General features: G+C 39.0%; 1 protein-coding gene across 1 annotated transcript; it reads left to right on the plus strand.

Moving 5' to 3' along the window:
- Nucleotides 1–22,814: 22,814 nt before the first annotated feature.
- Nucleotides 22,815–24,603, plus strand: HCAR1 (hydroxycarboxylic acid receptor 1). The gene has a single exon (XM_003761068.3). It carries the CDS (start codon nucleotides 23,397–23,399, stop codon nucleotides 24,423–24,425), a length of 1,029 nt encoding a protein of 342 aa, XP_003761116.1. The 5' UTR covers nucleotides 22,815–23,396; the 3' UTR covers nucleotides 24,426–24,603.
- The last annotated feature ends 1,377 nt before the right edge of the window (nucleotides 24,604–25,980 follow it).

Raw genomic sequence — 25,980 nt, forward strand, 5'->3', positions numbered from 1 at the left:
CTCTATTTTTGTCTGCCTGCATTTTTGCTTTCCTTCACAGGCTAATTGTACACTATTTCAAAGTCTGACTCTTTGTGTACAGCAAAATAACTGTATGGACATGTATACATATATTGTATTTAATTTATACTTTAACATATTTAACATGTATTGGTCAACCTGCCATCTGGGGGAAGGGATGGAGGGAAGGAAGGGGAAAATTGGAACAAAAGATTTGGCAATTGTCAATGCTGTAAAATTACCCATGCATATAACTTCTAAATAAAAAGCTATTTAAAAAAGAAAGAAAGAAATGATGAGCACGATGCTCTCAGGAAAAACTTGGAAAGACTTCCATGAACTGAAGCAAAGTTAAATGTACCAGATACAAAGTAATAGCAGTATTGTTACAAAGTAACAATATTGTTACAATAAGATGATCAATTGTAAATGACATGAGGATTTTCTGCAATACAATGATCTAAGACAACTCTGAAAGACTTATTTTTTTTTAAGGATCTATTTTTTATTTTTACTTAATTATGGGAATAGAAAACTGATATTAATTGCTCCTCTGAAAGACTTATGATGAAAAATGCTCTCCATCCCCAGAGAAAGAACCGATAGACTAAATGCATATCAAAGCATATTTTTACTTTATTTTTTCTTGTTTTCTCCTCTTTGATCTCTTTTTTCTTTTACAGCTGTGACTAATCTGGAAATGTTTTACATGACAGCACATACATAAACTAGATCAAACTGCCTACCTTCTTCAGAAGAGAAGGGAGAGAAAAAAAATTTGGAACTCAAAGTATTGTCAAAATGAATACTACAAATTTTCTTATAATGTATTTGGGAAAAAAATAAAATACTATTATATGAGAAAAGAACATTTCAGGCATGCAGCACAATTGATGCAAAGGAACAGAAATAATATTAGGAACAGTAAGGGCAAGTAATGGATGGGACACCTGGCCTAGAGTCAGAGATACCTGAATTCAAATCTGGCCTCTGACGCTTAACTGGCTGTGTGGCCCTCTGTAAGCCATTTAACCGCTGTCTCCTTCATTTCCTCATCTATAAAATGTCAATAATAGCACCGGCCTCCCAGGGTGAGAATCAAAGGTAATATTTGTAAAATGCTTAGAACAGTGCCTGGCACATAGTAGGTGCCCTATAAGTATTCGCTTTTACTGCCATCTTCATTTTCAAGCATGAAAAGTGGCAAGCACTAAGCACTCAACATAGTGAATGTCTTGAGCTTGGTAAAGTAGTTTGGGGGAAGGTTGGGATTAGCTTTAAATGCTGAACAAAGGAGTTCATATTTGGGCTAATAGGGAGCCATTGGAGTTTACAGAGTAAGAGAGTGACAAGATCACATTTTTTTTTTCCCAATCACAGTTGACCACCATATAAGACTATCTCAGATGATAGGAATATTATTTTTTAAATTACATTTACCAGTCTCCTAGAAACTTTCTGAGATGACATCAATAAAATGATATAAATGAGTGAAGCTATTATAATATATAATATATATATAATATAAATGAAGTGAGCTGTTATCACTAAGTTGACTGAATGAGTAGATAGGTAGGAAAACCAGAGATTTCCTATAATAGCCATCACAGAGGGAAGCCTGAGGTCAGACAGGAGCTTTTGAGATGATGCAAGAGATTTCCGGGTTGAGAGATAAGAGCTTGGAACTGTTGTAAAAGGAGATGTTTGTAATACAGCCCTATGAAAAAAAAAAGTGAAGAAGTTCATGGACAGAAAAGCAATACCATCCCTGAAAGAGGAACAGTTGTTTTTTTTTGTTGTTTTTTTTTTTTTTTCCTTTTTAAAGGATGGTCCAAATTCTGACATCCACTTTCTGAGAACCTTCTTGTTCCAAAAAACAGAAGTGCTCAGTATGATACAATTTTAGCTTGAAGTGAGTGATTGAAGTGTTTCCAGAACAGGTCAACTGTCCAAATATTCTTTCAACAGCAAATTAAAATAAATTAAATTTAACACACATTGATTAAGCATCCCAAAATATATATTTAGTGTGTTTGAAGTTCAGCACCAGATGATGAGACTGACGATCAGGCAGCAATGTTCAGGATTTGGCCATGTAAAGAATTCACAATGGCCATTCTTTTTGGCAAAAGATAAGTTTATTTAGAAGGGATTACAGACAAAACGAAGAGATACAATAGACACCAGGAATGGTAAGTATGAGATCAATTTGGGACAACAGGTAGTTAGCTATAAGAAGGAGAAAGACAAAACTCCACTTTGGTGGGCTATAACCCAAAAGGCATTCAGAAAAGAAGGTGTGGACCATAAACAGATTTATAGGGGAAATTTAACCTCAGAGGTTTGATATAACTTGGATTTCTGATTGGACACAGCAAGGTGGAGGTACTCATGACCTCCCCAGAGGGTGAGACTATGAGGTTGATCCAATACTCAATAGTACCCTTCCCAGCTTAGTTTAGGGAATAATATTATCAGTACTTCAGACTTTCTCTGCCAATCCCACCTAATTGTTCTGTCCTAACCCTAACCCTAACCCTCAGGACTAGTTACTCAGGACTTCATCGTATTGGTACTGGATATTGGGAATCTAAAGCTAATAATGATCTAGCTTTTATAGCCTTTAAGGTTCTTATATTTTATCAAGGGATTAGATATGAATAAATAAATACCAAAAAATAAAGAAAAGATGGCTCTTCAACAATGAGAGTAAATTCAAGGCAGTTTCAATACACTTGTGATGGAGAAAGTCATCCTCATCCAGAGAGAACTATGGAGACTGAATATAGATCAAAGCAGAGTATTTTGACTTTTGTTGTTGTTGCTTATTTGTTTGTTTGTTTTTTCCTTGTGTTTTTTTTCTTTCCCCTTTTGATCTGATTTTTCTTGTGTACCATGATGAATATGGAAATATGTCTGGAAGAATTGCACATGTTTAACCTATATTGGATTCCTCGCTCTCTTTGGGAGGAGGTAGGAGAGAGGGAGGAAGAAAAAATTTAAAACACAAGGTTTTGCAAAGGTGAATGTTGAAAAGTATCTTTGTATATATTTGGAAAAATTAAAAGCTATAAAAAAGGATAAACGTGGCCTGGTTTTGTTTTTTGTTTTTTTTAATAGCTTTTTATTTACAAGTTATATGCCTGGGTAATTTTACAGCATTGACAATTGCCAAACCTTTTCTTCCCATTTTTCCCCTCCTTCCCCTCACCCCCTCCTCTAGATGGCAGGATGGCCAGTAGATGTTAAATATATTAAAGTATAAATTAGATACACAATAAGTATACATGACCAAACCGTTATTTTGCTGTACAAAAAAGAATCAGGCTCTGAAATATTGTACAATTAGCCTGTGAAGGAAATCCAAAATGCCGGCAGGCAAAAATATAGGATTGGGAATTCAATGTGATGGTTCTTAGTCATCTCCCAGAGTTCTTTCGCTGGGCGTAGCTGGTTCAGTTCATTACTGCTCCATTGGAACTGATTTGGTTGATCTCATTGCTGAGGATGGCCAGGTCCATCAGAATTGGTCATCATATAGTATTGTTGAAGTATATAATGATCTCCTGGCCCTGCTTGTTTTACTCAGCATCAGTTCGTGTAAGTCTCTCCAGGCCTTTCTGAAATCATCCTGTTGGTCGTTTCTTACCAAACAATAATATTCCATAATATTCATATACCATAATTTATTCAGCCATTCTCCAATTGATAGGCATCCACTCAGTTTCCTGTTTCTGGTGTGGCCTAGTTTTTATAGCCATTAAGAATATTATATTTTATCAAGGGGCTACATATGAATAAATAAATAAATACAGAATAATTTCAGAAATGGGCAGCTAGGTGGTGCAATGATAGTTAAAAATCCGGTTTTACTAACCATGTGACCCTAGTCAAGCACTTAACCCTATTTGAATCAGTTTCCTCATTTGTAAAATAAGCTGAAGAAGAAAAGAGCAAATGGCTCCAGTCTCTTTGCCAAGAAAATCTCCAATGGGGTCTCAAAGAGTCAGACATCATTGAAACAATTGAATAACAAGTTCCAATAAAAGAGTACCAATAACAAGAAGTGAGGAGGAGCCCTGGATATTAGGTGGCCCCTGAGTATACTTTGAAGGAAGTTCTGGATTCTTAGAAGTAGAGACAAGAAGGGAGGCAAGAGGAATCATTTGTTTAAAATGCATGGAAGTGAGAGATGAAATCTGTATATGGGAAACAACTACCAAGCCAGTTTAAGTTCACCTTCCGTAATATTCTGCTATATGTAAGAGGGGGTGGGGGTAGGGTAGAAAGAGTACTGGCCTTCAGGAGGTCTGTGAATGAAACCTCCTTCTGTTACTTAGGAGCAAGTAACAATAATTGAGTGAGTTCTCAATTTCCTCACCTATGAAATAGGGCTAATAAGGCCTGCCTGGTCTGTCTTATTATTGTTGTGATGGAAGAGTTTGCAAATCTTTTATGGAGTTAAATAAATACGAATTAGTATTAAAGCGAACCAAATTATTATTAAAGTGAACTCCCCTTTCTTGGAGGCCAGAGGTAGAAGAGGAAGTAGAAAGGGAAACTGAGATCTCTCCTTTTATCAGTAATCTTTTCCTACTCATTGGAGGAGGAAAACTGAGTGAGGGATGGAGGAGCGGATCTTTATGGGGCCTTGGATTCTTGCAGGGTGGGCATGGAATTCAGGGGAAGCCTCATACCCTTTCTTCCATCACCCTTGGGAATGGGATACTTCCTGTTGCCCTCTCTAGCCCTAATGACAAAGCTGGGAAATTAAGGCCAAAGGAAGAAAAAGTATTAAAAATTAGGATTTAAGAATCTAGATCTTTCTGTTAAAAGATCTGAGTTTGAAATGACCTGTGGGACTACTATTTAGCAGGGTCCCTACTATAAAGCAAGCACTTAACAAAAGCTTATTAATTTAATTTTTCTATCTCAGTTTCCTCATTTGGAAAATAGGAATGTCAATCCTTGTACTATCTATGTCATGTGAGGGTCATTGTGAGGAAAATGCTTTAAAGAATCAAAGTATGATAGAAGTAAGAGTTGTTAGAAATCATAAGACAAATCAATCAACCAGCTAACATTTATTTAGCACCTACCATGTGCCAGACACTGCATTAGAAGAGGAGAGACAACAAATTCAATTCAATTCAATGAACCTTTATTAATCACCTGCTATGTACAGATTGCACAATAGATAGATGTGAAATTCTCCCTGCCTTCAAGGAGCTTACATTCTATAAGGGGAGAAAGCACATATATGTCTAGGTATATATTAAATAGGTACAGCTTGATGGGAGGGAGGGGGAAGGGAGGCCCTAGGAATGGGGAAGATTAGGAAAGGTCTCATATAAAAGGTTCAAATATGGCAAATTCTTAAGAAGAATAGAGGACAGGTGAGCAGTACAGTGGATAGTACAGCCCTAGAGTCAGAAAGAACTGTCAGACACTTAACTAGCTGTGAGACCTTGTCAAATCGCTTCATTCTCTACCTCAGTTTCCTTATTTATAAAATGAGCTGGAGAAGAAATGGCAAACCACTTCTACAACAACCCCAAATGGGCTTATGGAGAGCTGGACAGTTGAAACTACCCAACAACAGGAAGAGTAGAAAATGCTGTAAGAACAGATGAGGTCTAAGAAGTCTGCGCAATATTAAGGATGGGTGACCATGGGGTGGTCTTTCCCCTTCAGGATATCCAAGTTCCACCTTTTTTACATCCTTGCAACTTCTTACCTGAACAATTACAATTGATTTCCCTGTCTCAATTCATTTTCTACTCCACTCCAGCTTACATATTTAGCTGCCAAAGTGATCTTCCCTATGCACATGTCTGACCACATCACCTTTCCATTCAATAAATCCCATTCCTTTGAGATTTCCATTCCCTCTGGGATCACTTTCACATTTAAGCTCTTTCCCACCCTAACCTCTTCTTGTCTTTTTGATTTCCTTATATATTACTCCATTTATGAACTCTACAATCCAGCCATACTGACCAATTAGCTATTCCCACATACAGCGTGCTATCTTCCAAGTCCTTACCTTTGCCCTGGCTTTCCTCCATACCTCAAATATTCTTCATTCCCACATCTGCCTCTTAGATTTTCTGGATTCTTTCAAGATTCAACTGCCAACTTTTTCAGGAATCTTTTCTATTTTCTACCAATACCCTATCATTAATATTATTACTTTTTAGGTTATCTTGTATCTATATATACCTCATGTATATCTTGTATATAACTGGTTTTGTACCTATTATCATCTATCCACTATCAAAATGTAAGTTTCTTCATCACAAGTATGACAATGACAACTACTACCATTCAATATTTATATTGTGCCTCCTATGTGCCAGGCACTGTGCTGAGTGTTTTACAGATATTATTTTCTTCTGTTAGATTGTAACTTCCTTGATCATAGAGACTACTGCTACTATCACTACTACTACTATTATTGCCATCACCACTACTACTGCCCAATATTTATATAGTACCTCCTATCTGCCAGGCATTTGCAAAGTGCCTTACAAATATTATCATCTCCTGTTGGAAAATAAGCTCCTTGGTCACAGGGGCCACCATTGCCACCAAAACCACCACCACCACTACTACTACTTCTATTACTACTACTGCCACCAAATATTCATTCAGCATCTACTACGTGCCAGTCACTGTGCTAAATCTTTTATAAATATTTTCATCTCTTGTTAGAATCATCTTGATTACAAGTCTACTACTACTAATAATACCAGTAGTTATTAAGTTCCTATTAAGTGCCAGAAACTATGCTAAAATTTACATATATTATCTCAATTGATTCTCACATCAACTCTGGAAGGTAGGTGCTATTATTATCCTTATTTTGCAGATGAGAAAACTCTCATTTTTGCCTAGCTCAGTGTCTGACACATAGTAGGCATTCAATAAATTCTTGTGGATTGATTTTCTCAATCAATAGAGTTAAATAATATTAACCATCAGCTCTTTAAAAGAATTGAAAACTATAATCATGAGAAAGATTGTTCTAAATCATTAATAATAAGAGATATGAAAATTTGAGAACTCTGAGGTACCAGTTCATACCCAGCAAATTGACAAAGATGCAAAAAGATGAGATGAGTCAACACTGGAGGTGTGGTAAAAAAAACAGGATGCTGTTGGTGGAACTGTGAAATTCATTAAGATAACCATCCATAAGATAATCCATAGAAGAGTACCACCCACTCCATCCCAACCCACGAGCCAATCTGTCAGTACAATTTGATGTAAGCAGGGGTGATGTTATACTTGGAATTTATTGAATATTCTATTCAAGGAAGACTGATGGGGTTTTCGGCAAAACCTTCATTCAATACAAGCTTCGCATTAGGATACTGCTATACTACTACTTTTATTACATTTCTTTTATTAAAAATTTTTTCAATAGTATTTTATTTTTCCAATACATGTAAAGATAGTTTTCAACTTTCATTTTGGTAAGCTTTGTGTTCCAAATTTTTCTCTCCATTTCCCTCCCTCCTCCCTCCTCCAAAGAGCAAACCATCTGATATAAGTTAAATATGTACAATACATTTGAACATTTCCACATTTGTTATGTTGTTCAAGAAAAATCAGACTAAAAGAGGGGAAAAAGTGAGAAAGAAAAAAAACCAAACAAATAAACAAATGCTTCAACCCATATTCAGTTTCCATGGTTCTCTCTCTGGATGCAAATGGCATTTTCCATCCCAAATCTACTGGAATTGCCTTGAATCATCACATTGTTGTTACTATATATAATGTTCTCTTGGTTCTGCTCACTTCACTTAGCATCAGTTTATGTAAGTCTTTCCAGGCTTTTCTGAAATCAGCCTCTTCATGATTTCTTATAAAACAATACTATTTCATTACATTCATATCCCATAACTTATTCAGCCATTTCAACAGATGGCATCTGCTCAATTTCCAATTCCTTAGCACTACAAAAAAAAAGTTGGTACATTTCAAAGAAGCTTCCACAATGCTCTCTAGAATATCAACCTCCTTTCTCAAATGTAGTTCCCAGGAATGAACAAAATTCTTAAATTGTGGTCTGACTAGGCAGAATATAGAGGAACTATCACCTCTCTTAGTGTTTCCCTAACCACAACTATAGTTAAGGGTCTAGCCTGACTACCCATAAGAGGAACCCAGAGCTCAGACTTCCTGCTCCTGTCATGCATAACTTCCAAAGAGAAATCAAAAACTGTCTCCCAGACTAAAAATACTTTGTGTTCAACTATTGAGAGTTAAATCAACCTTGCAAATGTGTTTAAAAAAATCTTTCAAGTATCCCTTTCATCCCAAACTGCATCTCACCATTCAGATGCATAGTGGTTGTAATTTTGGGGAGCCTGAAGGAAATTGGTATAAATCTAATTTTTACAGCATCATTACTTCCTTTCAGTCTTATTTCCTACAGAAACTTTTTAATCTTTTTAAAAACATGCCTGAGTTAAGGGCCAAAACCCCCTTACAAAAGAATCAATCCCTGATCTCTATGGTAAAGAGAAAGATTGCATTAACTGTAGTGCCTCTTCTCAAATTTTCTTTTAAAGATCTATTTTAGTATGCTGATGAGATAACATATGTAATAGTGTTATGAAAATTGTCTTTGTCTTCAAGGAGTTTCCATTTCTTTTCTTAAAAATATATTTTATTGATATCTTTTGTTTTTATAACATTCATATTTCTCATCATATCCATCCCTCCTCATCTTCTTCCTCCTTCTCTTCTCAAAGAATCAATTCTAGTAACAAAAGATTAAAAGAAACAAAATTTAAAACAAACAAATAAATAATTCAATGAAACCAATCAAGATATTAAAAAGGATCACATCTTTTACAGTGCTCTGTACCCATAGCTCCCCATCTCTGTAAAGAAACAGGGCAAGATTTCTTTTCATATCTTTTGCAGGGAGGCAAACTTGGTCATTTTAATTTTATAGCATTTAATTCTGTTGTGGTTGTTCTTTACATTTTCATTGTTGTAGTCATTACATATATCATTTTCCTGATTCTACAAAGTTCTCTTTGCATCTGTTCACATAAGACTTCTTAAATTTCTCTCTAAGAAAAGTTCACATCCTTACAGGGGAAACAATATGTCTCAAAGAGCCCTTCTGGAAAAAGGGACCTACATGTGCAAAAATGTTTGTGGCAGTCTTTTTTGTAGTGGCAAAGAACTGGAAACTGAGTGGATGCCCATCAATTGGAGAATGGCTGAAAAATATGGTATATGAATGTGATGGAATATTATTGTTCTATAAAAAATGACCAGCAGGATGATTTCAGCAAGGCCTGGAGACACTTACATGAACTGATGCTGAGTGAAATGAGCAGGACCAGGAGATCATTCTACATGGCAACAACAAGACTATATGATGATCAATTCTGATGGATGTGGCTCTTTCCAACAATGAAATGATTGAGGTCAGTTCCAATGATCTTGTGATGAAGAGAGCCAGCTACACCCAGAGAGAGGACTGTGGGAACTGAATATGGATCACAACATAATATTTTCACTCTTTTTATTGTGGTTTGCTAGCATTTAGTTTTCTTTCTTATGCTTTTCCCCTTTGATCTGATTTTTCTTGTGAAGCAAGATAATTGTGTACATATATTGGATTTAACATATATTTTAACATGTGTAACATATATTGGATTACTGCCATCTAGGGCAGAGGGTGGGGGACTATATAGTCCTTGAGCAAATTTTATATATATATATATATATATATATATATATATATTGACTATTGAGAAGGAAGTTATGGCTCACAATATATAATGAGAGAAAAAAACTTTCTAAATTGCTGGGGCCTGCCCAGTTGGGGGCTCAAAACAAACCAGAGGTTTATATATAAATATTAATTTAATTCCCCCCCAAAAAGGAAAAGATTAAGCCATGTGAATCTGGACTGGGACTTCCCTGGGTCCACATGTGTCATCAGCAGTATTAGACTGACTGAGGTTTAGTTAGGAGAAACTTTTTCTTGGAGTTTAGGTTGGCTATTAGAGAGGAAGTCATCTCTGAGGTGAGGATGTGGGGAAAAGTGTGAGAATGGGGCCCGCAGAAGAGGAACTAGTTCCACCAATGGTCAAATGCCTCTAATGCCTAGCCTTGATTATACTATGGTTTTATGTACACGTACACATAGAATATGGGGGCATCTCGGCAAGAAATAGAGTGTGAGCCCTTAAGTCAGAAGGATTTCAATTAAAATCTGGCTTCACACACTGAGTAGCTGTGTGACTCTGAGCTAGTCATTTAATCTTGTTTAATCATCTGAAAAATGAGCTGGACAAGGATGGCAAACTCATCCAGTATCTTTTCCAAGGAAACACCAAAGTAGGTCAACACAACATACAGAATGTAGACAAAATGAATACAAGGCAGTAGATGGACTGGGGAGATCAGGCAAAGTTCACCTAGATCAGGGATTCTTATATCATGGGCTCCTTCATCAGGCTGGCAAGGTCTGTGACCTCTATCTCAGACTGACAGTTTGTTGTCTACATTCACAAGTGAAAGAAATGCTATTTTTGTTTAGAGGGGAGTGAAAATAAAGATGCCATTTTTCCCCACTCAAGTTTGTGGATGCCCTGAAATCCATCCACACACCATCTTGTAGGTTTGGAGTGCATGGACCCCAAGTAAAGCACTCCTGATATAGAAAGTAGCCCTAGAATTGAGTCTTTTTTTTTTTTTATTTAATAGCCTTTTATTTACAGGATATATGCATGGGTAACTTTACAGCATTAACAATTGCCAAACCTCTTGTTCCAATTTTTTACCTCTTACCCCCCCACCCTCTCCCCTAGATGGCAGGATGATCAGTAGATATTAAATATATTAAAATATAAATTAGATACACAATAAGTATACATGACCAAAACATTATTTTGCTGTACAAAAAGAATCAGACTCTGAATTATTGTACAATTAGCTTCTGAAGGAAATCAAAAATGCAGGTGGGCATAAATATAGGGATTGGGAATTCAATGTAATGGTTTTTAGTCATCTCCCAGAGTTCTTTTTCTGGGCGTAGCTGGTTCAGTTCATTACTGTTCCATTGGAAATGATTTGGTTGATCTCGTTGCTGAGGATGGCCTGGTCCATCAGAACTGGTCATCATATAGTATTGTTGCTGAAGTATATAATGATCTCCTGGCCCTGCTCATTTCACTCAGCATCAGTTCGTGTAAGTCTCTCCAGGCCTTTCTGAAATCATCCTGTTGGTCATTTCTTACAGAACAGTAATATTCCATAATATTCATATACCACAATTTATTCAGCCATTCTCCAACTGATGGACATCCATTCAGTTTCCAGTTTTTAGCCACTACAAAAAGGGCTGCCACAAACATTCGTGCACATACAGGTCCCTTTCCCTTCTTTATAATCTCTTTGGGATATAATCCCAGTAGTAACACTGCTGGATCAAAGGGTATGCACAGTTTGATAACTTTTTGAGCATAGTTCCAAACTACTCTCCAAAATGGTTGGATTCGTTCACAACTCCACCAACAATGCATCAATGTCCCAGTTTTCCCGCATCCCTAGAATTGAGTCTTTTAAAAAAATAGTCTTTTATTTTCTTTTTTTTTTTGGTAGCTTTTTATTTCCAAAATACACGCAAAGATAGTTTTCAACCTTCATCCTTGCAAATCCTTGTGTTCCAAATTTTTCTCCCTTCCTTCCCCCACTCTCTCCTTAGACAACAAGTAATTCAATATATGCTAAATATGTGCAATTTTTCTACACATATTGAAACTGAGTCTTTTTAATTTTTTTGGAGTGGGGGGAGCCAAGTGGACTTGCACAAGTGTCTGAGGTCAAATTTAAATTTAGGCCCTCCTGACTTGCAGATGCTCTATCCATGGTACCATCTAGATGCCCTCCCCTTCTATCCCCCACCCCCAAATTGAGTCTCGAAGGAAATGAGGGATTTCAAAGGGTGGGGGTGGGGGGATAGTGTTATAGGAATAGGATAAAGTCAGGACAAGGGCAGGGAGCATTTGTGTAAGCACACACTATCAGTGTGACAGCTAATCTGGATGCCATGTTCATCCTCGCTGAAGGCATATGACAACAGGGCTTAAAAACATCACACTAAAAAGCCATATTTACTGTGAGGGTGCATCCATAAAGTTTTATTGTGTTTAGGTAAATGCTTCTGGTGCTGGTGATGAGAAGGTCATGAGATGCACAAATCGTCAATAGTAAGTGATCATCGCTGCTGCTGTTTCCAACTCCATTTCTCCCAAGATCTCCCTATCATGTCTACTCTAGCATTAAAGTCACCTGGAATTATAAGCTTTTCTATTTTTGTCACCTTGATGATAAGAGTCTCCAGGTCTTTCTAAAGTTTTTCTTTGACCTCATCAGGATCTGTCATGGTGGCGGGATGTTTTCCTGCAAGTGGCAATCTTCTTCTCATGCACCTGCCATTCACTCCTTTTGATGGGCACACCAGCTTGTTCTATGGCTTAGTATCTTTGGAAATGCATTTGAATGTTCATTGTGTGTATGTGTGTGTATGTATGTGTGTTAACAGAATTCATCATAGTGGAAATTGTAGGCCTCCCAAAAAGGGGTGCAGGAGGAAGGAAGTGCTTATTAAATTTGAGATAAGAAAATATTTTAAGTGATGAAAATGATATGGAAAAATGAAATAGTGCAAAATGTGAAAAAGGAAATGATTAGACAAAGAATATACAGATGAAACATTTTGATAAGTTATTTTTAGTTTGGGACAGAAAGCAAGAGTGAGCCAGAGAATAATTTTGTCTTCAAGACTGACTAAATATGGGAAAGACAATAGTCATTCCATGGAATCACAGATTCCATGTACTGTAATGTAATGTACTGCCAAGTACAGTAGAGAAAAGTGAGTCCAAATCTTATTTTACAGATGAGGAATGAAAGTGAAATGATTTGTCCAATATTAAATTGGACATTTGAACTCAGTATTTCTTGCTCCTCAGCCCAGGGTCCTAATCATTATAGCAAACTGTCTCTTACACAGTGTAAAGCAGCAAGAATGATCCATCAGCCTTAGAATCTGGTTGCAAATCATTCCTTTGAAATACACAAACACTGTCTGTGTATCTCCAGGAAAATGGGAGCAGTTGCTGATCTACAATGAGACAGACAATTTCCTCATAGAGACCTCGGTAAACTGAGGAAGTCACAGGCCCAGAACAATTTCATGCTGCCATGGAACTCTGAAGCTTGCAATTCATTTTCCTAGAAGTAGGCAACACGTTTTTATAACAGTTATACAGTTTGGGCAATTGCTAAATAAATTATAGTATATGAATATTATGGAATATTATTGTTCTATAAGAAACGTCCAGCAGAATGATTTCAGAGAAGAGAGACTTATAGGAACTGATGCTGAGTAAAGTGAGCAGAAGCAGGAGATCATTGTACACAGTAACAAGATTATGTGATGATCAACTCTGATGAACGTGGCTCTCTTCAACAATGAGATGATTCCAGTTCCAAAGGTCTTGTGATGAAGGCAACCATCTGCATCCAGAGAGAGGATGGAGGGAACTGAGTGTGGATCACAACATAGCATTTTCTCTCTTTTCGTTCTTGTTTGTTTGCATTTTGTTTTCTTTCTAATTTTTTCCCTTTTTGATCTGATTGTTCTTATGCAGCAAGATAATTGTGGCAATATGTATAGAAGAAATGCACATATTTAACATATTGCTTGCCATCTAGGGAGGGGATGGGGACGGGGGTGGGAGTGGGGGAGTGAATTTGGAACATAACGTTTTTCAAGGGTCAATGTTGAAAAATTATTCATATGTTTTGAAAATAAAAAACTATAATAAAAAATAATGAAAAGAAAGAAAGAAAGAAATGATCAGCAGTATGATTTCAGAAAAGCCTGGAAAGACTTACATAAACTGATACTAAGTGAAATGAGCAGAAGCAGATCACTGTACACAGCAACAAGATTTTACAAAGATCAGTTCTGATGGACGTGGCTCTTTTCAACAATGAAATGATTCAGGCCAATTTCAATGAACTTGTGAAGAAGAAAGACATCTGCACCCAGAAGGAGACTGTGGAGACTGAATATGGTTCACAACATAGTATTTTCACCTTTGTTGTTGTTGTTGTTTGATTGCTTTTTAAAATATTTCTAATTTTTTCCCTTTTTGATCTGATTTTTCTTGTGCAGCATGATAAATGTGGAAATATGCACACAAGAATTGCACATGTTTAACATATATTGGATTATTTACTGTCTAGAGAAGGGGGTGGAGGAAGAGAGGGAGAAAAATTTGGAATACAAAGTTTTGCAAGGTGTGTGTTGAAAACTATCTTTGAATGTATTTTGAAAATAATTAAAAATTTTAATTTAAAAAATTATGTAGTTGGAAAATCTGAGGCAGAGAAGATAAATGATTTGTGAAGATGGCTAGGAGGTGTCATAGTTCACAGAGCACTGGGCCTGACCTCAGACACTAGCTGGGTGAACATGGGCAAGTGGTTTAACCACTATCTACCTTGGTCTTCCTCATCTGTAAAATGGGAATAACAATAATTCCCCAGGGTTATCATAAGGATCAAATAAGATAATATTTGTAAAATGTTTTGTCAATCTCAAAGTGTCAGCTAAATACTCACTGTTATATTATATATGTATATATTATACATATTACATATGTTATATTATTGTATCCCTTCTGCTATTAAATTGTTCCTCTCAGATCAAAGCTGTGGGAGGTAGTGGAAAAACTACTGGATTTGGAATTTAAGGACATGGACTCACATCTCAGCAATACCATTGATTCCTTTTGTGACCTTGGTTGGTTACAAAGACTGACCTTAGGCTTCTTGCTGGGTCTTGGTTTCTTCATCTGTAAAGCGATGAGCTTGAACTAGTTGATCATCAAGGTCCCTGTCTATGGCCTTTAGGGCACCATCTTTTTTTAAAGCTTTTATTTTTCAAAACATATGCATAGATAATTTTTCAGCATTAACCCTTGCAAAACCTTGTGTTCCAATTTTCTCCCCCTTTCCTCCACCCTCTCCCCTAGATGGCAAGTAATCCAATATGTGTTAAACATGATAAAAATATATGTTGAATCCAATATAGGTATAAATATTTATACAATTATTGTGCTGCACAAGAAAAATCAAATCAAACAGGAAAAAAATGAGAAAGAAAATAAAATGCAAGTAAACAACAAAAAGAGTGAAAAATCTATGTTGTGAACCACACTCAGTTCCCACAGTCCTTTCTCTGGGTGTAGATGGCTCCCTTCTTTGCTCGACAATTGGAACTGAATTGGATCTTCTCATTGTCGAAGATATCTACTTCCATCAGAATTGATCACCATATAGAATTGTTGTTGCCGAGTATAATGATCTGGTTCTGCTCATTTCACTCAGCATCAGTCCATGTAAGTCTTTCCAGGCTTCTCTGAAATCATCCTGATGGTCATTTCTTATAAAACAATAATATTTCCATAGCATACATAGACCATAACTCTTTCTGCCATTCCCCAATTGATGGGCATCCATTCAGTTTCCAGTTCCTTGCCACTACATAAAGAGCTGCCACAAACATTTTGGCACATACAGGTCCCTTTCCCTCCTTTAAGATCTCTTTGGGATATAAGCCCAGTAGTAACACTGCTGGACCAAAGGATATACACAGTTTGATAACTTTGGGCAGGGCACCATCTTTTGATGAGTGACATCACAACCTTTAGAGAATGGAAAGTCTGTCTTCCTTCCCCTAATCTTTTGGATCCTGGCCAGAATGGCAGCAGAGGAGACTGGAGGAAGTATCTGACCAGACCTTAGTAAAACAGAGAAGTGGTTTGGGGAAGAAGTGCAGGTGCTATTTGTGTGGGAAAAGGGAAGCCTTTGTGGTTATAAGAATCATTCTGGAGCACTGCAGCAATGGGTTGATGATATTCTGGAAAAGAGCCATTGCTTGTGATTTGCATTCTCTCTCTTTAAAAAAAAATTTATTTTTAGAACATATATTAATAATGCTAGAAAAATAACAGCCACTATTTCTACCACTTTTAATACAAATCCTAAAACGCCCTACAACCAGTTGGAGAATACAAGTATGATTTATAGGTATGATTAGGTGTATAGACCATATTAAGACTTGCTAGTTGGACATCATCACATTATTCTTACATCAACTTAAGTCTGAGAGTTGTTTTGTTTTTTGTCTTTTCACTAGCACTAGTAATAACTACACCTTAAACAGAGGGCAAACACGTATTTCTACACAAATGCTTCTTAACTTAAATTTGCACAAGTCCCTTCAATAAAAGAAAAAGACATTCTCTGCTAAGGTTACTAAATATGTGCTTTTCATTCCCTATTTCAGATCTTTTTTTATTTTTTCTTCTGTTCATATACTCTTTCCCTTTCCCCATGCCCCATCTCTGGCAAGAAAACTCTTTAAGGATAGAGTTTTTTTTCATTTTTATCTTTCAATCACTACCCCCTATCAGTGACCGGCCCCTTTATTTATTTGCTTGTTTTCCATAGACCTTTGGAAGCAGGACTCTGGATTCCACCAACCACTGCCTTGAGTAGAACCAGAGGCTGGCCAGGTGTTGTTCAAGTATATTATCTTCCCCTTCCCCACCTTGGTCTTCCACTTCTTGCTCAGAGATTCGACAACCAAGTTGACATTGCTCCCACAAAGGGTATAACAATCTATTTCCTATTGGTTCCATTCAAAATACCTATGATTCAGAGGCATGGACTACCTAGACCTTTTTCTTTGATGAACAAATTGCCCTTTCTATTAGATTTGTGCCCTCCCCTTGGAACCAATTTTGAATAGTTTGGAATGAGAAAATTCCTTTCAACCTTCATCATGACCCTCATGGTCCCTGCAGATCATCCTGAGAGCCTCATTTAGCAAGACTGAAAATCTCCAAATGGGTCTGATGACCTTTCCCTACTTTCCTGCCAGCAATGAGGTTGCTATCCTCCCTCTACATACCAACAATGACTTGAGTATGAGAAGTAGCTGAAAAGCTATCATGTGTGACATGTATGACTAAAAAAGGAGATGGGATAGACATAGCGAGAGCAAAGATTAACAGGCTGAAAAGGCAGAGTTTTTCAAAAATATCAAAAAGTTATCAAAAGAACTATAGGAATGATTTTGGTATACTCAGTAGATCCTCTAGAAGGCATTTATTCAAGTGCCAAGGACAAGACTTTTTCACAAAAAGAAGGCAAGAGAGTGTCTACATTATATGCATCTATTTAAATATTTAAATATCTATTTCAATATTAAATAAAATAAATTTAAATAAATAAATAAAGGAAGGGACTCGATTATATAATTTCCAAGTTTGTTCTGTTTTATTGTAACACCTCCTCTGGGTTGACTCCCTCAATCTGCACTTGTATTGACTAGCCAGAGCTCCCAGAGGGCAGTTGACTGACTGCTTATTATCTCTAGGATGCTAGAAAAACTCTGAGGGGGGGTGGGAATTTTCTAGTTTTGTTGTTCATGAGCCCCAATTAATATTTTCCCTACTGATTATGAACCAAAATGACTTTTTAGAAAGGGTATTTATTAAGTGCATGTAGATACACACATATACATACATATGACATTTCTGCTCATTCCTCCCTCCATGTGTATATCAAGGACAGTTCTTTTTTGTTTGTTTGTTTTGTCTTGTTTTGTTTTTTTTGAATGGTTAAAATTTTTATTAAATTATCAAAATTATAATTAATAGTATACAAATCATTTTTATCTTGGAAGATGTCATGACATTATACCCATTGGAACCCCAATGACCCCCACAATTCCTATTCATTTCCTGACTTTTCTTACAGCATTTGATTATTTAGCATGTGTCTGATTTTTATTTCTCAAGGACAGTTCTTACAGAAACATTCCTTACAAAATATAGGTGAACTCTCATATTACACTCACAAGATCCCTGGGGAAAATGTACTCAAACAGAATGTTTGACATGTAGTCAAAGGGTAATCTTAGAATTTCTGCTTAGTGGAAGGATTTTTTTTCCTTTCATAGAGTCTTTATGAAACTCCTCTTAGTTAAATCTCTCTTCTGGGCTCCAAAGATCATGTAGAGTCCTAAAGCTACCTTTCCTTGCTGTATCTAGCTTGTCCACGGTGTGACTTACAGCTTCTAATTGCAGATGTGGCTGTCAGTGACTGCTGTTTTACTCTCAGTTGTGATAAGAATTCCAGATTTTCTAATCTTTTAAAGTTCATAAGGTTATCATAAGATCATTACTTATTCAGTATGGGACAAAGGTAAGAGAGACTCCTTCTTCCTCAATTTAAGATTTAATCACCACTGCTTTCCCCCCTAAGGCAATTGGGATTAAGAGACTTGCCCAGGATCACACAACTAAGAAGTGTTAAGAGTCTGAGGTCACATTTGAACTCAGATCTTCCTGACTTCAGGAAGTGCTCTAATCACCTAGCTGCCCCCACCACTTTTGAACACTACAGGTCTGGCATTTGAGGTTTTTAATTGTCTCACCATATCTTGCCTATACCTGGAAGGCTGTCTGATTATTTCAGCCAATCACAAGACATTTCCAATGTGGCTGTTATCTCTCTTTGTCCAATGATCAAAATATTTCACTCTTCCCAAATTAAGAATTTTACACTTTTGATTGATGGATTTAACCAAGAAGTCTGGGCCTTCTGTGATTACATGAATTGGGGTTGGGGTAGACACATATACTCTTCTATTATGATTCTATGACTATTTATGACATTTTACAGACCAATGGAGAAAGACCTTAATGAATAGAAATAGCAAATTCACAGGGTAAGCAGCAACTGGAAAAAGAAATTAACATTCACTGAAAAACAAATCTGGATCTCATATAAGAAACTGCACAAACCTCTAACCTTTTTAATATCCTTTCTATTTTTTTACATTTGGTTAAAAACCTCAGGAACCAATCAAAGAGATGCTTAAATGTGGTGGTGGTTGCTGTTGGAAAAATGCAATAAAAAAGTATGAGAAAGAGCCTGGCCGGCCAATTGCAAAACAGGACCTTCGAGATCATAGATGGCCTGGAAATGATCTTAGGTCATCTTGTCCAACTCTCATTTTACAGATGAGGAAACCTAGTAGCAGAGCAGGGAATATTATTGTCTAAAACCAGCCAACATCTGAATCCAGTTTCTCTGACTGCAAATTCAGATTGCTTTCCATGGCACCTTGCTGCCTAAAGAGGCTTTATTCAGCGCTGAATATCCATCATACAAGAGAGTTGGCAAAAAAAAAAAAAAAAAAAAAAAAACAAGAGAGTTGGCAGATTCTCCAGGTGGTGGGCCATTAGAAGTCATTTCCACAAAATTACAGCTTGACTCATTCCTCCCTCCATGAGCAAAGCTTGCTGCTTAGAGAATATGATTGGCCAATCGGCAAGTTCCATTTGGAAATGTCCCATTCTAAATCTGAAATGAGGGTGGTATTTCATAAGATCACAGAAGAAATATTTGACTCTAATTCCCTTTTTTTCTTAATGAGGACAGTGAAACACAAAGAGATTAAATGACTAGCTCAAGGCCACTTTTCACCTAGTATCTAAGATCAGATTTGAATTGTCTCTAGATTCTGTTTGTCAGTCAATAAATATTATTAAACTCCTACTATGTGCCAGGCATTTTGCTTAGTGCTGGAGAAAATCAAGGTAAAAGACAGTCTCAAGGAATTCACAATCTAAGGAAGAAAGTAACATGCTAATAACTTTGACAAGCAAGCTCTGGATAGGATAAATTGGAGACGATCGACAGAGGGAAGGAGTTAGCATCAAAGGAAATCCAGAAAGGCTTTCTGTAAGAGGTGAGACTTGAAGAAAGCCATGAAGCCAGGAGGAGGAGATGAAGAGGAAAGGCTTCCAGGCAAGGGAAGCACATGCTTCAGGGTCTCCACTGTGACTGTGAAAAGCAATGTAGTATAGTGGAAAAAATTCTAGGTGGGAGGTCAGAAACTCTGGGTTCAACCCTGATTCTGTTACTTCCTAGCTGTATGACTTTAGGCAAGACATTTACCTTTTTTGGCGTAAATGTGAAAATGAAGGAGTTGGACTGGATGTGCTCCAAGATTGATCCTAGCTCTAAATCTGTGATTTGATTGAGAGAGTTCTGGGGCAGCTAAGGTAGCTCAGTGGATAGAGCACCAACCCTGAAGTCAGAAGGACCCGAGTTCAAATTTGACCTCAGACACTTAACAGTTCCTATCTGTGTGACCCTGGGCAAGTCACTTAACCCTAATTGCCTCAGGGGGAAGAAAAAGGGAGAGAGAGAGAGTTCTGGGTCAATCTGATGAGTTCCCCAGTCAACTTTATGAAAGGGATTTGTGAGGCATTTTCTCATGAAATCTGCACATGGCCATTTGGTGATTGGCTGACTGAAGAGTCAGACATCTGCCTTTTCAAAACAATCATTGCCCTCCATATTTATAAAATCAAGTTAAGAGTTCTTTCTCTTTCAAAAGACAGACCATCACTCAGAGACTAGATCTGTTTTCTGGGGTGGGGGTGAGGGACACTGTGCTCAAACATAGTTTTCTCCCTTGAGTTTGTGGCACCTTAGAGCAGGAACAAATGGCATCTATAGACATGGCCCGAAAGTTTAAAAAAATGGCAGCGGCCCCTAAGACTAAGAGACTTCCTACGCGACCATGGCAGGGGCAGATATGCACGGGCCCATCTGGTCTGTGGATGGATAGTTTTGTGGATGATGTTCAAAAATGCCAAATGCTGGAGGAGGAAGGATTCTTAATTCCCTAAGAAGCAGGATCGTGAAATGGAAACCTCTAGCCAGCTAAGGGAGATTTCCTGCGCAGAGCTGGCTTTCAGAACTGTCTCCTAGCAAGACCAACTTTGTGAGTTTTCAAATTCATGAGTTTGGGGACTGGATCTTCCAATAACACAAGCAAGCGTTCCTCCCTGAGTATTGCTCACAACGCCTGCACAACGGACTATTTGGAGAGTAAAGCCAATGAGTTACTCAAATAGTAAAGGTCAAATGGAAAGGAGAGCGTTCAGAATTCATTGTGCTCCATTTCCTGGGGGAATCTAAATAAATCAATCAATAAACATTTATTAAGCACTTACTCCGTGCCAAGCATTGTTCTATAAAAAAGAGACCCTCCCGGAGCTCATAATATAGTGGGAGAGACAACATTGAAACAATACAATAAACACACACACACAGAGACCAAGTTAGATAAAGGATAAATAGGAAATAATTGGCAAAGAAGGTAAGGGATTAAGAAGGATTGGGAAAGACTTCCTGTAAAAGATAGAATTTTAATACCACAGAATAGCACAATGGAGCTGAGGGAACTGGACAAGCTGTGGGAGAGGATTTCACTGGAAAGTCAAAGGATTACTTGGAAGAGAAACCCTAAGTTGGTTCTGTTTGATTTGTGTGTCCGTGTCTGTGTGCACATGCATGCTTTATGTATCTGTGTATCTATTTGTAACTTCCTATGAGTTCTTTGTTTATATGGGATAAAAACAAAGTTTCCCTACGCCAAATATCCATTTACTATACATTTACTATCCTTCTTGTTTGTATGAAACAGTTACCCACACTTAAAGAAACTTTTTTCCTTGGTAGGTGATACTGTTACCCACGTTTGGAGAAACTTAGACTTGGACAACATTAGATTTTCTTGGAACGACTCAATGTGGGGACATTGAGCTGCAAAGATTCATCCTCTTGGGTCAGACCCCAGGATAAGACAGTGACTCTTTCCAACAATGAGATGATTCAGGTCAGTTCCAATGATGAAGAGAGACATCTACACTCAGAGAGAGGCTGTGGGGACTGAGTGTGAATCACAACATAAGCACTTTCACTCTTTTTGTTGTCGCTTGCATTTTGTTTTCTTACTAGTTTTCTTTTCTTTTTGATCTGATCTTTCTTGTGCAGCAAGAGAATTGTACAATTTTTTTTTTTTACATTTTTTACATATATTGGAACTAACATATATTTTAACATGAATTGGGTTGCTTGTCATCTAGGGGAGGTAGTGGGGGGAAGGAGGGAAAAATTTGAAACACAAGGCTATGCAAGGGTCACTGTTGAAAAATTATCCGTGCACATGTTTTGAAAATAAAAAATTTTAATAATAATAATAATAAAAGACTTGGTGGAGATGATCCCAGAGTCTTTGAGAGGAAGGGTCTGTCTGGGTTACGTTGTAGCCACCCTTGGGTCTGGTCATTTGAGCACATGGACACTCTGACCACATCTCTCAGTTCCAACTCTACTTTCCTTTACTGGCCCCTGGCAACTGATTGGAACCCATGAGCAGCATATTTCTCAGCTTCTGAGTGTCTGAATCACCCGTGGCCCAATCCTCTCTTGCAAGCTCCCAGGCTCCCCTTCCTAGGAATGTGGGAATTTGACTCCCAAAGAGGAACAGGTAGACCTATGGGAAAAAACTCCCCTGTTTCCATTTTACAGCCTTAAAAGCAATCCCACAATTAATGAGGAGCAGAGGAAGGAGATATAGAAGGAGCATGTATAGTATCAGTAGAGAGGTTAAGTAGGTCATGGCAGCCACGGTGGCTTTTCCCAGCATTGAAACCAGTTTGAAATCTTAAGAATGACTTCTTAGAATTACCCTTTAAACTCCTCTCCTCTGTCCCCACCCCACGTGTCTAGATGCGAACATGGGAATGAATCCATGGTATTGCAGACAGCTGACCCTCCTCTCCTTCTGTTGCCCCATGCGGCTCCCCATGGGCTTGGAGGAGAGGACTGGGCAGTCAGTCAAAGGTCAGGGGGAGGAACACAAGCAAAGGGGCAGGGAACAGCTTCAGGCAATGTTTGCCTTTCCCCGCCAGGAGGGATGGCAAACAAGCCTTTGGTGCCATACAGGCAGTCTGTACTAGCCCGTCCAGAGTGATTCCAGGGAGAAACAGCCTGGCTGAAAATGAAAATTATCCCAACCACTTGTTGGACGAGGAAGAAAAAAGATCGGCAGCAGATCGGGATCGGCAACAAGGGACGCAGGGGATCCGCTGGCTGCTTGCTGGGAAAGGAGAGCTCAGAGGGCGAGCTCGTTGGGCTGCCAATCCTGCCACCCCGAGACCAGTTTTCTCCAAGGGAGGCCCCCAGCTTGTGAGCTGGGTCAAGGGAGGCTTCTGTGACTCTGTCATTTCCTGACTGATTGTTCTTGTGGTGGTAGAGAGGAGATGGGTGTGATGTGAGAAACCTGCATCCCACAGTGAGAAAGTCAGAGAAGCAGCTGGCCGGCCCATGCCAGCGTGTGGCAGAGGGAGGTTCACACAGCTTTCGGCTCAGCTGGCAGACTGGCAACCCAGCTCCCCGGATCTCTCCTGACCATGAACGGAACCTGCTGTCTCATCAAAGGCAACGTCATCTCCCAGGTGATGCCCCCCTTGCTGGGCCTGGCCTTTGTGCTGGGAGCCCTGGGAAACGGCCTCGCTCTGTGTGGCTTCTGCTTTCACATGAAGTCGTGGAAACCAAGCACCATCTACCTTTTCAACTTGGCCGTGGCTGACTTCCTTCTGATGGTCTGCCTCCCTTTTCGGACTGATTACTACTGGAAGAATCGGAAATGGGTTTTTGAAGACGTCCCCTGCCGGGTGGTACTGTTCATGTTGGCCACCAATCGAGCCGGGAGCATCGTGTTTCTCACGGTGGTGGCCGTGGATCGTTATTTCAAGGTGGTCCGCCCCCATCACACCTTGAACACCATTTCCAACCGGACTGCGGCCTGCATCGCCTGTGCCCTCTGGGCCACGGTCATCGTGGGAACTCTGTATCTGCTGACCGAGAACCACCTATGCGTGCAGGGCAGCACGGTGTCTTGTGAGAGCTTCATCATGGAGTCTGCCAACGGCTGGCACGACATCATGTTCCAGTTGGAGTTCTTCCTGCCGTTGGGCATCATCTGCTTCTGCTCCTTTAACATCATCGGGAGCCTGAGACAGAGGCGGCAGCTAACCAGGCAGACGCGCATGAAAAAGGCCACTCGGTTCATCATCGTGGTAGCCGCCGTGTTTGTCATATGTTACCTGCCCAGTGTGTCGGCCAGACTCTACTTCCTCTGGACAGTCTCATCGAGTGCCTGTGATGGGTCTGTGCATGTGGCCCTTCACGTCACCCTCAGCTTCACCTATATGAATAGCATGCTGGACCCACTGGTGTACTATTTTTCCAGCCCGTCCTTCCCCAAAGTCTATACCAAGTTCAAGATCTGGGGCCTCAGACCCAAGCGCCCCAGAGAATCAAAGACACAGAACCCAGAAGGAATACCAACATCAAAAACCTGCTCAAAGAGTTGCATGGGTACAGAGAATTGCTCCAGAAGCCATACAGATGTTCAGTGGGACCTCCAGACACTCTGACTGACGTGCCCTGATTGAACGGATCGGGGTGCCAAAGGGACACGTGTGATGGAAGTGATTTGTGGGAAGGGTGGGTGGGAGTGGAGGAAGGAGAAGAGGCTGTTTTTGAAAATACTGCCTTCTCTAGGTATATTCTCAGGAATGGATGGAACCCCACTATTAAAACCTCTTTGCCATGTTCCAGATGCCTGAAGTGAGTCTGTTTAATATAAATAAGGGTGAGAGCAGATATAAATGTTCATGGGCGTGGGGGTGGGGGAAGATGGCAGTAATGGGATCAGGGGGAGTAGCATGATTAGATAAGGAGTTAATGAAATAATTAAATGGCTGAGCACACCCACACACAAATATGAGTTACATAGATCGAAAAGAACATGGTATTTGGAATTAGCAGAGAGCCATGTTTGAATACTACCTGTGATACTTATTAGATATGGAAGCATGGCCAAGTCACAGAGTTACCTCTGTAGGCCTCAGGTTGCTCATCTATGAAATGGGGATAAGCTCTTGGTACCACTGACCTCAGAGGGCTGTTGTATAAAGATCAAGAGAGAGAATAGGGGACAAAGCTTTGTAAACCTCTAAGCTCTATTCAGTCAGTTATTATTTATGATGCTTACTGTCGTCATCAATTTGCTTTACATAATTTGCCCTTGGAGAGGAGGTGAGCGACTGCTGTCATGGTTGGGTTGGATTTACACTTTCCCTTCAAGGGGAGGGAGCCCGATGGAGTAGGGTTGCAGCAACTCTTCCTGGTTCGAGCTTCCTGAGGCTTGGTGCCGGGGTTAGAACAAGAGTAAAACAATCTGTCCCGAGTCAATACCAGCTGCATGGTTTGCATCTCAGATCGGGAACTGGCAGATGTGCTTCCCCGGGGCCCCTCAGCCCGTATTCTCCAAGCCTACCTGGGGACAGCAAGCAAAGGCTTGATCCTGGGAAAGGAGAACAAGAACTGGCTCAGGCTCGTGAAGCTTGAGTTGGCAAGGTTCTCAGCATCATCAAGTTCTTCCCTCTCATTTTACAGATGAGAAAACAGGGGCCCGGGGAATTGAAGTGAATTTTCTGAGGTCAAAGGGTCAGAGTTGGAGAGCTGGGAGCATCCCCTGGGCCACTTTGTTCAATCCCTTCGTTTTACTGAGAAGTCCAGAAGGGATGTTGTATAATGGTGTCGGTTATGACTAATCAGAGCTCATTAGTCAGTCAGGCATTTGGCATTTGAACTGACTTCAGGATGGGGAGGACTTCAAAGGGGTGATGAGCGAGGAAAAACATACCAAGAGGAGGAAATAATAACAATAGTAGCAATAAAAATCAACTATATTTCTATGGCCCCTTAGGTTTTGCAAAGTGTTTTATATCTATTATCTCATTTGAGCTTCACAACACTCCTGTGAGGTTAGGTAGTTTTCTTTCTTTCTTTCTTTCTTTTTTTCCTTCTTTTCTTCCTTCCTTCCTTCCTTCCTTCCTTCCTTCCTTCCTTCCTTCCTTCTTTTCTTTCTCTTTCTTCCTTCCTTCCTTCCTTCCTTTCTTTCTTCCTTCATTCTTTCCTTCCTCT

This window comes from Sarcophilus harrisii, chromosome 1, assembly GCF_902635505.1.
Source record: "Sarcophilus harrisii chromosome 1, mSarHar1.11, whole genome shotgun sequence".
In the NCBI taxonomy this organism is placed as follows: domain Eukaryota; kingdom Metazoa; phylum Chordata; class Mammalia; order Dasyuromorphia; family Dasyuridae; genus Sarcophilus; species Sarcophilus harrisii.

What these genes read in the sequence shown, in the direction of transcription:
- HCAR1 (XM_003761068.3), top strand. Translation starts at nt 23,397, where the DNA reads ATGAACGGAACCTGCTGTCTCATCAAAGGCAACGTCATCTCCCAGGTG.